The following is a 13482-nucleotide window of genomic DNA, read 5'->3' as shown; positions in this document are numbered from 1 at the left end:
TCTGAGGTGAAAACCCTCAAAAGGCTCTAAAAGTCCATTTTCTCAATCAGCCTCCTGCTACGAGCGATGAGGTCAACACAAAAGCTCTTCTGCCAAAGTTCGAACACACTCGGTTTTTCACGTGAGAGATTTTCTGGGTTCCTTTGTTACCACTAGGTCGAAGTGGCTCTTTTGGAAATAAATCTTCGTATTCGAGAAGCTAAAAACATTTTTCTTCTTGGTGTTTTTGCTTGAAAAATGGTTAAAACGATTTAGTTGCTGATTATCCCTTCATCTTCTAATGGTTGAAAGTAACATTTAAGGACGTTTTTGCTTCCTCTTTTTTTCCTGTAACTTTGACTGTTGCACATTTTTTAATGATGTACAGAAATATGTAAGACTTTAAACCTCGTTTCCAGTTCTTGGAAACCCTTTTCAAACAGGAAGCCAGAAAACCTCTCAACTGGATCAAGACGGTTCGATATTTACCTGTTTCCACTGACGCTGCTGTCTGAACCCCTGCAGCCACCAGTAGCTATTTTGCGCATCCTGGTAAAAGTCTGACGATGTTATCTACGTACTGCTAATTTTCCAACAGCAACTTGTTTGCTGTGGGGTCTGAGCTAGTCTGGCCAGACCAGGGCCACCGTACAAATCTGGCATCTCTGAGTGGAAACCAAAACGGAAACACAAACTGTAGGTGAAGAGCCTGATTTTGTGACGATGGACACAAATCCTGCTCATGTGATCTCCATAAGCTTCGACTACTGCAAAAATATTCGTAAGGCTGCGGACGCCTCTTCCGCTCTCACATTCTGTCAGTATAGGACATTAATATGAATCAGATATATATATATATTTTTTTGCATCTTTCTATCCCATCATGTTTCGTCCTCAAATTTAATCCCCTGGCTTTTTCCTCTAGCGCCACCACGAGGTTCACATTCGTGAACATTCGAGGGGAAATATCTCGACAACTATTCACTGCGTTGCCTCAGAAATTCACGCCCATATTCACATACGTACATAATGTGCAGTATAACTCTGTCTGTGTGTGTGTGTGTGTGCATGTATCTGTCTTTTTATTTCCTTTTCTCTAGTTTGTGTATTCACATATGTCCATCTCCTTAAAGAGAAATCACATAACAAAAAAAAAAAATACTGCTCCTACACATAATACTAACTACGACTATTACATTAATAATAATAATAATAATAATAATAATAATATCCCACATTGAACATAAAGTAGCATTTCTGCATGCATCCATATTAGTATTTCTGTGCTATTTTGAGCTGGTTTGATGAAACCAAATTAGGGCTGACACTGTCATGAAGCGTAGAAAGTGATGTCACTTATGTTGGTACATGACAAGTCTTAATTGTGCCCTAAATATATGCGCTTCAAGCTTTTCCACTCATTTCCCTGCAAATAACGCACAGAGCAACAGCCACCAGAAGGGAGAGCGAAAAGAACCGGAAGAGGGGAAATGTACGGTAGGTAAAGAAGCGTCTGAAGGGAACATGTAGTGTCAGATCAATGAGTGGATGCGAATCTGCTTACCTCACTGTTTAGGAAGCAGTAAAAAACGGACACAAAGAAGCCCTGTGTGAGAGGAGGAGGGAGATAAAGAGAAGGACAACACATCATCAGAAACCAGGGCATTCAAAACATCGAGGCCCTGATCCGGTTTTAATCGCATACACGGCAGCTTATCGCACACGTTGCGTTCAGTTAATCACTTCTGGAGAGGAACACAGTTATTTTTGATGTCCACTCATTGTAATTACTGTGTCCTTTATATATATATATATATATATATATATATATATATATAAAAATAAAAACCAAAAACACCCACACTAAGATGACATTAAATTCTGTTTTCCTCTGTTTCGCGAGGTAAATCGCACCTGGAAGGATTCCAAAAATGAGTTGAAATATATGAAGACGATTTGAGAGACCTCATCTTCCCCGGGGTTGACAAAAAACAGCATATAGGTGATTCCAAGGAGAGGGAGGAGTACCAGCGTAGCCTTCACAGCTTTCCTGCAGAAGAGAGGAGCAGCGATCAGGCAAACGTGACGGAAAGTCGACCATCGGCAGGCACCGCTGTGTTTTAGACAGAGGAGACAGCACACGTCGCCACCGGAGGGGAAGGCCCTCTTGCATTCCCTCGCCACACTCCACCAATCGAGTACGAAACATGAATTATTTAAGGTGTGTACCCGTTTCGTGTGGCGGGCTTCTCTCTTGCTTCAGAACACAGCCGTTTACATGAACCTTACCTGTACTGGATCGTCTCCGATGTGGTCGAGGCTCGCAGCTTGGTCATCAGGATTCTCACGATGTTGAAGAGGAAAATGAAATTGATCTGCCGGAAAATCAATGACAGCAACGTGAGACTCTTTACGAAGACTTTGAGTCTCAAAACATTCTGACCACGAATCGTTTCATTCCTAAAGGCCTCAAACAGCTGGACAAGGAAGTTTTTAGCAACTGTCACTCAAACAGGGGCAAATGGTGCATTTGCTGGGGACTATTTTCAGCTGCGGATTAATACACGTTTGGCGCTCTACCGAGTACTGTCAGAGGTGGAGAGTAACAGGATACATTTGCCCAAGTGCATTTTTCAGGTACATGTACTAGACTACTCTCATGTTATGCAGCTCCAACCTTCACTACATTTCAGATCGCCATGGAGGTTCTGTTTCCACCCACGTCTGTTTTGCTGGTTTGTTTGTGGGCAGGATTACGCGAAAGGGGCCGAACCGATTTACACCTTGGCGGGGGGATGGAACATGGGCCACAGAAGAACCCCTTACATTTTGGTGCAGATCCGGTTAAAGACGTAGATCCAGGAATTTCTTTATCCCTTTCCTTAACGCTGCGAGATAAGGCTTTTTTTTTTTTGACATTTTCCTCAATCAAGGAAATAATGTATGGATCTTGAAGTAAAAAAAAAAAAAACGACATATTTATGGTGTTGAGAGTTATGAGTTTGTGCAATTTGGTGCAGATCGGGATAATAATCCGGATCTGGGTGGAGCTAGACAGACGCGTAGGACCCTCTGGCCTGGGCGGAGGCCTGCGCTCTAGTTACTTCTATATCCAGTATTTTTACGGCTACAGTTACTTGCTCAGTTAAGATTTTGAATACAAAACATATGATGAGGTCATGAAATACGAGGCATTGTTACAGATTAAACTACCCAATAAATATTCCTAAACATATGAAATAAGATTCATCTGCTGGCACAGCTTTATCTTTGAATAATCCTCGCTGTTCCTTGATTATCCGCAGTGCTACTTGAGGTGATTTTTCCACAAAACGATGAACGACAAAATCCATAGCTCGTGCAATGGGTGTGACTGATGTAACGTTTGGAACAAAAATAGCCAGAGGAATACTTTCCAGGGCCGGTTGACCCGACCTTGGCCCGAACACATGGATGGCAACCTTTCAAGATCCATCCATTCCACTGGTCTTCACTAACCCCGCGCATTAGTGCTTACGGTGACATTTTTAATAACATCTTGTATTTATTTCATTGTGGCAGTGCATCGCTTTACCGCTGACATCAAAAGCCAGGAATGGTAAGGCACGGGGAGTTCGCAACCACAGCGAGTGTTCCGGTGACCCGACGGTGATCCTGCCGGATCAAGTGCTACGCAGAGAGATGAAAGCCCGAGGGAAAATGCTATTGTGAGCAAGGCCGGAGAATTTTCAGTGAAAGTGGCAGGGAGATATTGAAGGAGGCAGAGTACGGCAGGGGCCACAGAGAAATAAAGTGCCTCTCGAAGAGATTATTTTTTCAACTAAGGAGAGAAGATGAGGGAATGTGCTGTTTCTGACGAGGACGGGAAGGTCACTCCACCACCGGAGACCCAGCGGGGAGAAAACAGTCGAATCTGAGCCGAGAAATGGCAAAAATTGCCACAGCAAGGGGAGTTCTGGCAGAGGTAGTGGTCAGAGTTTGAGGTCATGCGTGTTGGTACAGACTGAGGACAGCATTTCGGGAGCCCAGCCAAGGGGGGGAGTAACTCTAGTCCAGACGAGACCTAAGCTTGGACAGGGAGCCCTGCTGAGTCCCCGGCCAATCTGCAAAATCTGCAGGAGGATTCACACGAGCCCTGGCGAAAAGGCCTGAGTGTCTAGCATCAAAAGGACCGTTAGCAGGGTGAGGAGGCGTCAGAATAACACAGCTGTGGTCTGCAGGTGGCTGACGTGGAGTTTAAGACCTTATAGTATCTTTCTTTTTAGCTGTAATTTAAAGGAAAGCTCCTGAATGTGGAGCTGGATGCAGATTTGAGAGCTTTTTTGAGAGAAAACACACAAATTCATCACAAGTACTACATGATGAAATAAGGACTTAAAGGCATGAAAAACTTGGAAGTGACCCAAAGTTAGACATAATTCCTAATAGGTGCAAACAAGAATGAACATCTCCTTGGATTTCGTTCTTGTTTTTCAGCCTGGAGTTCAAAATGATCCCCATATTTCTCGCAGGTTGCCAAGTTGCAGAGATTTCAAAGTTATGCTTGGAAGGTAAAGTGTTAGATCCTCACATTTGCTGTTGCTCACATGAAAAATGTGTTGGGGCTTCCAACATTTCACGCCTGCCAGCCATTTTTAAAGACATAATGAAGACTAACTGTATGAGCAGGCTATGTAGAGCAGGTTCTGTGCTGAGGGCTGCTACTGCAGGACAACCCCCCCCCCCAGAAAAACAAAAAACAAATTAAAAAAAAACAAGACTCTTACCACTAAGACAAGAATCATGGGACCTTGGTAGATGTAATCTGTGTATACGCCAGCTCGCTTCCCAAACCAGCACCTGAAATGTCAACAAAAGCAATCGGTCGTGCTCAGTTCCAGCAGCGACAGTACAAAAACAGATGTTTTTTAATACTGTCACTCATCGTGTTTCATAAAGAATTCCTCCCCGAGTCCAGGAAGCGTTGGCACTCATTTCCTAATTTGTGCTCAGGGCTTTCAAGACATGTTTTCGAGTGAGTGATTTACCAAAAAATAAATTATGGAGCGTTCAGGATAGTTTTGGCCAGAGGTGAGGAATTCTTTCACAGCAACTTTAACCCTTTAAGATACCACACTGTCCAAAGATCATTTGACATTTATTAAGTTTCCGTCTATGATTGAGTCCTGAAAACCTTATTTTCTTAAATCAAATGAAAACATCTGCCAGTGTAATGAGACTAGTTCAAATGGAAATGATCTTGTTTCAGTAAAAAAGAAGAATAAAACAAATTCAGCCTGATTTCAGATCGTGCTTAATGAAACTTGATGTATGATAGCACAGCTTCTGTGCGTATTTTTCCACTTCCCAAATGAGGATAAAACTATTTTTGGGCCTTTTTGTAGGAACAGCCGCTAAAATAATAAAAAACAATAATATAAAAATAGCACAGTTGACATATTACAGCAGTGCAGTGGTAGATTTCTTCACTTTAAGAACACGGATGGTGCTGTTTTTAATATTTCTCGTATTGTCAACAAATCACACAAAAAGAACAAAACCTGTCTCTCGAAACTTTCTGACCTCCCTAACCTGTCCGTCAAACTCAGCCCAGAGCCCACCGGTTGCTACTGAAGACTTAAATAGTTAAAAACAGGTCAAAAATACATAGTTTAACTTTTAAAAAAGGCTCGGTAGCTTCCTAAAACAATCACTCAAACAGGAGGAAATACATAGATATAGATAAATCTCTCTCTCTCTATATATAGATATAGGTAATGGATCTTGCTCTTCCTGCACCACGACTACAGTATGTACATTATATTCATCCAGTCTGACCTGTATACAGATCAGGTAAATGTAAAGCCGCACTGGTAAACATTGAAAATCTAAAATCGTGACGTGTAACGTGAAAGATGTCGTTCGCAGTGACAAGCCGACAGAATTATCGTTCAGCTCCGCAGTCATGCTCGACTCCACGGAGCACTTGAGCCTTCTAAGATCATTGTTTATGGCCGAAACTTTTCTGTTTTGGTTCAGTCCCACTGCTCTTGTCAGTGAAGAAGAAAAAAAAAAAAGAGCTCTCTGTCTACCAGTTGTGTAAATAAGCACAAAGGTCATTGCAGCTTTTTGCAGTGCCCCACTGTGGTAAAGGAGAAACTATTAATACTATATTTAGTTGGTGTATAATTGTTTGGCTTGTTATCTTTTTTTGTGTGTGTGTGTGTGTGTGTGTGTGTGTGCGTGTGTGTGCTTAGTGACGGAGGAACGTGTCACCTAAACACGGAGCTCTATGGCACAGAGGAACAAGATATATCAGGCTCTGGACAAACAGTACTTGTTGGTAGGATCCATTCATTGTGGGTTTGACTCTTGTCATTGGATTTTCTGACAAATTAAAAAAATATGGAATCAGCTTTCACTTAATGGATGCAAAAAGAGACCAGTTTACCAATCAAGCACTAGAGCACTCCCAGTCAAAGTGAGTAAGGGGTCATGCGTAATCAGGAATATTGTAAACAAGGCAGGTCATTATTGGACAATAATCTCCTTGATTAAATGCAGTTTGACAGGTACAGTTTCTTTGAATATCTAAGAAGAATCGTACATCTAGTCACAACAAAGGGCTTACTTCTCATTGTCGTAGTAGAGCTTCCCAATGGCCCAGGCCACTATTATAGGGAATGGTATACCTGTGAGGGGGAAACAAGAAAAAAAGAGACAAAGTGACAGATTCTTCTTTCATTTTCCTCTGCTACTCAAATCACATAAAATCACTCCAGGGATTTCACGCTGCAATGTCAAATCCCTGTCTTTTTTTTTTTTTTTCCTCCAGCGCAGCACCAGCGCCTGCCAAGCTCTGTCAAAGGCAATTGTTGCTTGTGTGCTGTGATCCACAGATGCAAGCCAGGACTTGTCACCATCTGAATATTTCTTTGTGAATGAAGGTTGAAAAGTTGGACCCAGGGCTGACGACGGTGCAACGTGATCTTCTGATTCGGCGACTTATAGGAGTATAACAAGGCAGGCAAACAGCCATTGCTTACATCTAGATGACACTAATGGGAGCGTGAAGACCTCGCCGGCCGCCACCTCACACACACACGTTAAGTCCCACATCTCTGGAAACTTTCCACTTCATTAGCAACACGCTGTCATCAGTGTAGTGTTAAACCTCAGGAAATCTACTCTTACAGCCCTAGATTACTTGTTGTTTTCGTCTCTTGTCTATACCGTTTCAGCCTCTCAAAGCTCAAAGAGAGTCAAAGCCAAGCCAAGCAAATAAAATGCGATCTTATTTATTTTTTTCACGGCCGTCCTGAAATGTGCTGCCATCTCCTCTTCACACGGATCCTTCGCACTGCCCTGGGGGGAATGTAATCCAGCTGGCACAATACACCCAATCTCAACAGCACATAGTTTAGTTTGACAGTGTGAAACGGGGTGCGAGTGAACTCCACGCCAATACATTTCCTGTTTGTTCTTTTGAGATGAAGTGCAACCGAACCGACTGGAGTTAGTAGACGACTAGAAGAAGAAAAAGGGGGGCTCCGCTTTCTGGTAAGGTACTGTTCATTTATAAACTGCGATTAACGGCTTTCTTTTTAAAGGTTAATAAATCGTTTACTTTATAAATCCGGTGGGTTGCCATGTTGTGGAAAATCCTCCTTCAGCACAAGACTTCCACTGTCTTTTTAGGCCTTTACCTCCTCACTGAGACGTCTCAAACCGGACTGTTTGACCACTTGTCTTCCGGGAACTGGGCTCATGGCCGGATTAATCTCCCAGGGGGAGGGGGAGGTCAATATTAGGTGTTGGCCCCCAGTAAACACCCATCATACATGTCAGTATCTTAATTTCCCCAGGCCCCAGAAACCAATCATCGCTCTAGAGCTGAAACGATTACTAGATTAATCAATGAGTCGATTGATAGAATATAAATTGGCAGCAATCTGGATAACTGATTAATTGTTTAAGTCATTTTTTTTAGGCACAAATGCCAGAAGTTCACTGGGACCAGCTTCTCAAATGCTTCAATATTTTTTCCCAATTGTCTATGGTAGTAAACTCAATATTTGGGGGTTTTTAACTGTTGGTAAAGAAAAACCAAACCATTTGAATATGTTGACTTGGGCTTCGGGGAACAATGACGGGAATTATTCCCAACTTTCTGACATATTGTACATTGACTGACAGTGAAAGTAATCGTCGGTTGCAGCCTTACCGTTCTGTGATGGGAAAATATGACCTTGCTCGAGGTTTTTTCTGTGCGTTAATTAATCTGACACACAGGAAAAATCTGGGCTATTTGATGAAACAGAACAAAGGAGAACAACATTAACAAAAACGAAGAAGGTCTTAAAACTAGATTTTGAAGACTGTGGCCACAAGATGTGCGATCGAGGACCCGGCGCAGTTGATACTTTCAAAATATGGTAACAGACATTATATGTGGTGAACCTGGGGCCTTCGGGGCCCCTGGTGGTCTTGGGGCTCTTGGGCAGTTGTCCACTTTGCCCACCGGGTAATCAGGCCTGCAGCGCTGCAGGAGATCTTGACCGAAATCCCACTACGAACTGTGTATGATCATAACTGCATTATTACTGAACAGAAACACTCAACCATGTTACCAAATCACCATAGCATTAGATTTAAACAGGACACACTGATGCTAGAGTCTTTATCCAAACAGAACGGGAACTTCTTCACTTCAAATCATAAAAACAGTTTTCTGTGCGTTAATTAACCTGACACATAGAAAAAATGGAATATAAATGGATTTTGGGCCTGCAGCTCTTTTTTAGAAGTGGTCAAACAGTTGGACAAGTCTCCCTGACGAATTAGAGAGATAAAATGACGAAAAGTCGTGTCCAAAGGTAGGTTTGTTTTTCACAACCTGGCAATTCAAGAGTTTTTCTGAAGCATTAGTAAATGATTTATTATCCCTTGCTAAAGCCATTAATTACTTATAAACACTTTATAAATGGTGCCTCATCAGAAAGTGGGCCCGAAATGGAAACCACTTTCATCCCTCTGCTGTGCGTACTGAGCTAGCGCCAGGAGTTAGTCAGCTTAGCTTAGCATAAAGACTGGAAGCAGGGGGAAACAGCTAGCCTGACAAATAACTCCCTGTAAAACCACATTTTGTTTCTTTTACGTTTCTGTTTGTGTTTGGATTGAAAAAACAAGATACAACGTGTTATTTAATGAGCTTTAGAGGCGTTAGTCGGTGTATTTGTTAACTTAGGACAGGGCCAGGCTAACTGCTTCCCCCTTGCTTCTGGTCTTTATGCTATGCTAAGCTAAGCTAACAGCCTAACTGGCTAGCTCCATAGGCACCTAACGCACATAACACACAACGACATGTGAGCGTTATCGATCTTCATACCCAACTGTGGCGAGAAGGCAAACGAGCGCGTTTCCCCAAACGTCCAACTATTCCTCTAAAAGTTTTCATACAACTGTAGAGAGGCAGACTGTGCAGGTCGTTTGAGGAGAAAACGTCACGTGTACGTACACCAGCCGATGCAGATGAACATCCACTTGCGCAGCTTGTCGGTGGAGTAGGTGAGGACGATGGCGGTGTGGAGGTAGCAGCCCTCGCCGAACATCCAAAAGAAGTTGGTGGAGTGGAAGTAGTTGAAGGAGGCGGTGACCAGGCGACACCACACCTACGAGATGAATCCTCGCGTTAAAACGTCTTTCACTTTCTCAACAATCCTGCATTTAATTTACATTTTTTCAAGTCTCACTACAAGTACTTGTTACAGTTACTAGTTACTTTTCAATTTCAGAGTTTACATTAAAAAAAAACAAAACAAAGCAGTGATGAGCTTATGGAATAAACTGTTCAAGATTAAGCCGGCGGTAAGTTGGGCCCCTTGTCATGTTTCAGATGTTTATGAGTTGACTCGTCCGTTTACAAATGACAAATTAAATGAGACAAACTACAGCTACTTTCTATACTTTTTATTCATCGTTTTTATGCCTTTTTAAAGCACTTTTTTTTTTTTTTACTGCTTCTTTGTTACATTTGTATTTATTATATTTATCTATGCTTCTCTTTTCTCTATTAAATTTCCGGGGCTGCAGAGCCAATTTCATTGTGCTAGAAATGTGCAATGACAATAAACGCATTCTATCCTTCGCCCTCCAAAATGTTTCTGATGGTTTCCTTTGAGTAGCTATTCAAATCACCGAATATTTCAGACCAGAGGGAAAAGGCTGAAAAATTAAAACCGTTTTGTGAATCAGATGTGTCTTTGTTTTTACTTCCTTCCTCGCCAACGAATCATCTCACGACCGCTCGGATTTACCCTGTGACCCTCCAGCTCCACTTCGACCAGATACAACAGCGAAATGTGTCTTGAGCACTGACGCATCAATATGATTAATTTAATAAAGTCATATATAATAACACATCAGTCACAGGGGACATTTCACTGCAGAGACCAGTACTTTTGCTTTCATACTTTACATATTGTTTTATTAACACTACTTCTGTACTTTTACTTGAGCGGGATATTAAATGCATGACTTTTACTTGTAATGGAGCTCGTGTACGTCAATGTAATGCTACTTTTACTTAAGTAAAGGATCTGAATGCTTCTTCCTCCTTTCAGAAAAACCCCCATAAACAAGTTGAGAAATATGGTGAAATACTTCCTGCGACACCCGTCTGTGGCTGATGAATGCAGCAGCCGACTCTCAAAACTCAGTTGCACCGGCAAGGAGCAATTTTTGAAAAGTCTTAAACTCTCTCTGAAATATGTTGCTTATCACCGGAGAAGAAATACTTTTTACGATACCCAGATAGCGTTTCAGCACTATGTCACAGAACCTTCAAAAATCCATTTTCTGGTTGAATTAGATGGAAAAGCGAACAGGTGATTAAATCTTTCATGGTGTGCCAGATAAAAAATTTATTTCATTAAAGAATGATAACTCCCAGCCAACTAACAGCCAGACTTGATACCTGATATTTGCAAGAGGGAGAAAACTATCTAAAAGAAAAGGCTGGTGTTTAGAGCTGAAACGGCCATCCAACAAAAATGCCAAATATTTGTCTGCTCTAGCTTCTTCGGTGTGAGAATATGCTGCTTCTCTAAGTTTTATGTCACTGGAGATGTAACATGTTGGGGTTTTTGATCGTCGGCCAGACAAAGCAGGACATCTGAGGACGTCGACTTTGGGCTCGGTAATTCTTGCTGGTTGGAGTCTTACTAGCATAGTTTGTATCGTACTGGCGTTTTTTTCCCCCACTATCATAATACAACTTAAGGTAGTAAGCAACGATCTGCAGGAAACTTGAGGCACAACCTTATTTATTAGGGGACGAGTGGCTCACGTCCACCTGGGTGTCACCTGGGCGCATACTTCGGTGGTAGGGACACAACCCAAAGAAATCTGAACCTTTTGTACAAACGAGTAAAGTTGGTCAATGCCCCAAGTCTGCTTAAATGTGACTGCTGCTGACCTAGACGTGCTGCAGAATCTTAAATATTTCTACTTCGTCCTCTCTGAGACGGGCCTATTTTCATTTTGTCATCTCTAATTTGTCTTTAATTTCCTGTTTTATTTTTATTTATTTCATTCATCGGTTCTTTATCTGTGTCCTACCACTCAGCCTGTCTCTCTGAGCTTTATTGATCCTCCAGGGGATCAATAAAGTCTTACCTTTCATTAATAATATGTTGAATTTATGTCAGAAAAAACAGAATTTTTGCGTATTAATGTGTCAGAATCTCCTTTTTTTTCCCCTCTCTCCCCGTAAAACATTTTTGTGGCTCAGGGGAATAAGATGTATCGGGCTCTGGATTCGTTGTGGGTTCTGGCCTTTCACTGGGATTTATTGACGACGAGAGGAATACGGAACGTCACCAGCCTTGTCCTCGCTCAAGATGAAACGGATGAAGTGACACGTACCACGTTGCTCTCGTGCACCTCGGGGCTCATGGTCATTTGGACGATGAACCAGGTGGCGTTCCTCAGGATGAAGGCGGTGATGAGGTTCCAGTGGATGATGTTTCTCAGGCAGCGGATGCTCCTGTGAGAAGAACAGAGGCGGTTAAAGCCGAGAGGTTTACGCTTCTTTTTCCAACCCTGTTTCCCGCTGCGCTCGGGAAAAAGAACCCGATTTCATGCTGGTGGGAAATATCTGAATTAAATATCTCCTCCTGCTGAGTTTTGAAACGAAGACATTAAACTCACAGTATTTCTCAACTATGAGATCACCCTACAAGTATTCTTGGAAAAGCAGGAAATGAAGACGATGAATATGAATAATGAAGAGATGTAGCCTGAAAGTAACATTTCCCATCAGTCCCCCAGTGCCTTCGCTCCTAATATAATACGAAGTAACATTTCATTCCCACTGTTTGCTCTCTTGTTTGCGTCAGGTCCTGAAAGTCTGTTGGGGTTTTTTTTGTTGATCTTTTTGTTGTTGTTGTGTTTTTTTTTTAATGCTGTAAATAAATTGACCTTAGGATCCAATTAAAATCCGCCCAACAGCCTCAGAGCGAGCAGTCGAAAAGAGAAGCACCCGACCGAACGGACAGAGCAAAGCCCGGCCACTGCAGTGTGACAGCCTGGTTTGTTGTCACCAGCTGACGCTATTATCAGCGAGCAGACGCCGCCTCCTCCTCACCGCAAACGACGAGATTTATTTTTCAGCACGCATCAATTCTTAATAGGTGTCAGTTTGGGTTGGTTTTGTGCCGACTGAGCAGACGTGCATGAGCAAAAATTTTCCACTGACATTGTATTATTGTGCCTTATTATTTATTTTATTCATTTATCTTATTAACCAGGATGCTCTTAAAGAAAAGAACAGCCTCATTAACACAACAACAGCTGCACAGAAATGCTGCTAAAAGAGATTTCAGTTTTAAATATTACACCAAAGCAAAAAAAAGAAAAAGAAAAAAAGACAAGCACCCTAAAGGGTACGAAAAACCTATAAACTTATGGTTTGTAAATCCTGTTGTCCCACAAACAAGCAGCCAATTTCCTCCCCACTTTGTCACAGTGTTACTGGAGCTTCCCTTAGTATCACAAAGGCAGCGACTGCAGCGCCAGAAGCAGAGTGAGGGTGTTTTTGTTTTTGTTTTTTCCCCGAACGGTCGTACTTCATTACGCTGCGTGACCTCACTTCCCTCGACGTGTCCTGCCGGTGGGTCCGGCACGGACGTCCTGCTGTGTGCTAATTAAGGGGAAAGCCGAACACTACTGCAGTCAATGAAGTAAATTAAAAAAATAAAAAAAAATCCTGCGTCCCTGCTTTGATCGCTCTGCAGTTTCCTGTCATAGGAGTATTCAATATAAGTAGCAGGAACATACCTCACTCTATTTTATTTTACAATACTATATTGTTATTCCGTATTTTCTGTATCTGTTATATGCTAAATTTATGCTATATTTCATAGTATTGCTTCATTGAGTTTGGGAGCGTCGTCGGGGGACCCCTCCCATCGTATCACGCCAAGGCTGGTGGATGACATCAAGGGTCAGAGGTGTGTGTTTGGA

At 42.2% G+C, this 13482-nt stretch overlaps 1 protein-coding gene across 5 annotated transcripts in view; it reads right to left on the bottom strand.

The window, feature by feature from the left end:
• The window catches only part of LOC120794740 (corticotropin-releasing factor receptor 1-like), a 69634-nt gene that overhangs the window by 4258 nt on the left and 51894 nt on the right, over window positions 1-13482 (bottom strand). For all 5 annotated transcript variants that reach the window (XM_040136007.1, XM_040136008.1, XM_040136009.1 and 2 more), the window contains 7 exons: window positions 11884-12004; window positions 9476-9629; window positions 6590-6650; window positions 4746-4818; window positions 2269-2354; window positions 1894-2029; window positions 1544-1585 (listed from right to left, as the gene is read on the bottom strand). In XM_040136007.1, the coding sequence (XP_039991941.1) occupies window positions 1544-1585; window positions 1894-2029; window positions 2269-2354; window positions 4746-4818; window positions 6590-6650; window positions 9476-9629; window positions 11884-12004 (673 nt within the window). The remainder of the gene's footprint in view (window positions 1-1543; window positions 1586-1893; window positions 2030-2268; window positions 2355-4745; window positions 4819-6589; window positions 6651-9475; window positions 9630-11883; window positions 12005-13482) is intronic.

The sequence above is a fragment of the Xiphias gladius genome, chromosome 9 (assembly GCF_016859285.1).
Source record: "Xiphias gladius isolate SHS-SW01 ecotype Sanya breed wild chromosome 9, ASM1685928v1, whole genome shotgun sequence".
NCBI classification, from domain to species: Eukaryota; Metazoa; Chordata; class Actinopteri; order Istiophoriformes; family Xiphiidae; genus Xiphias; species Xiphias gladius.
The sequence above is the reverse complement of the archived record's forward strand: the minus strand, read 5'-3'. Positions and strand labels throughout refer to the sequence as shown.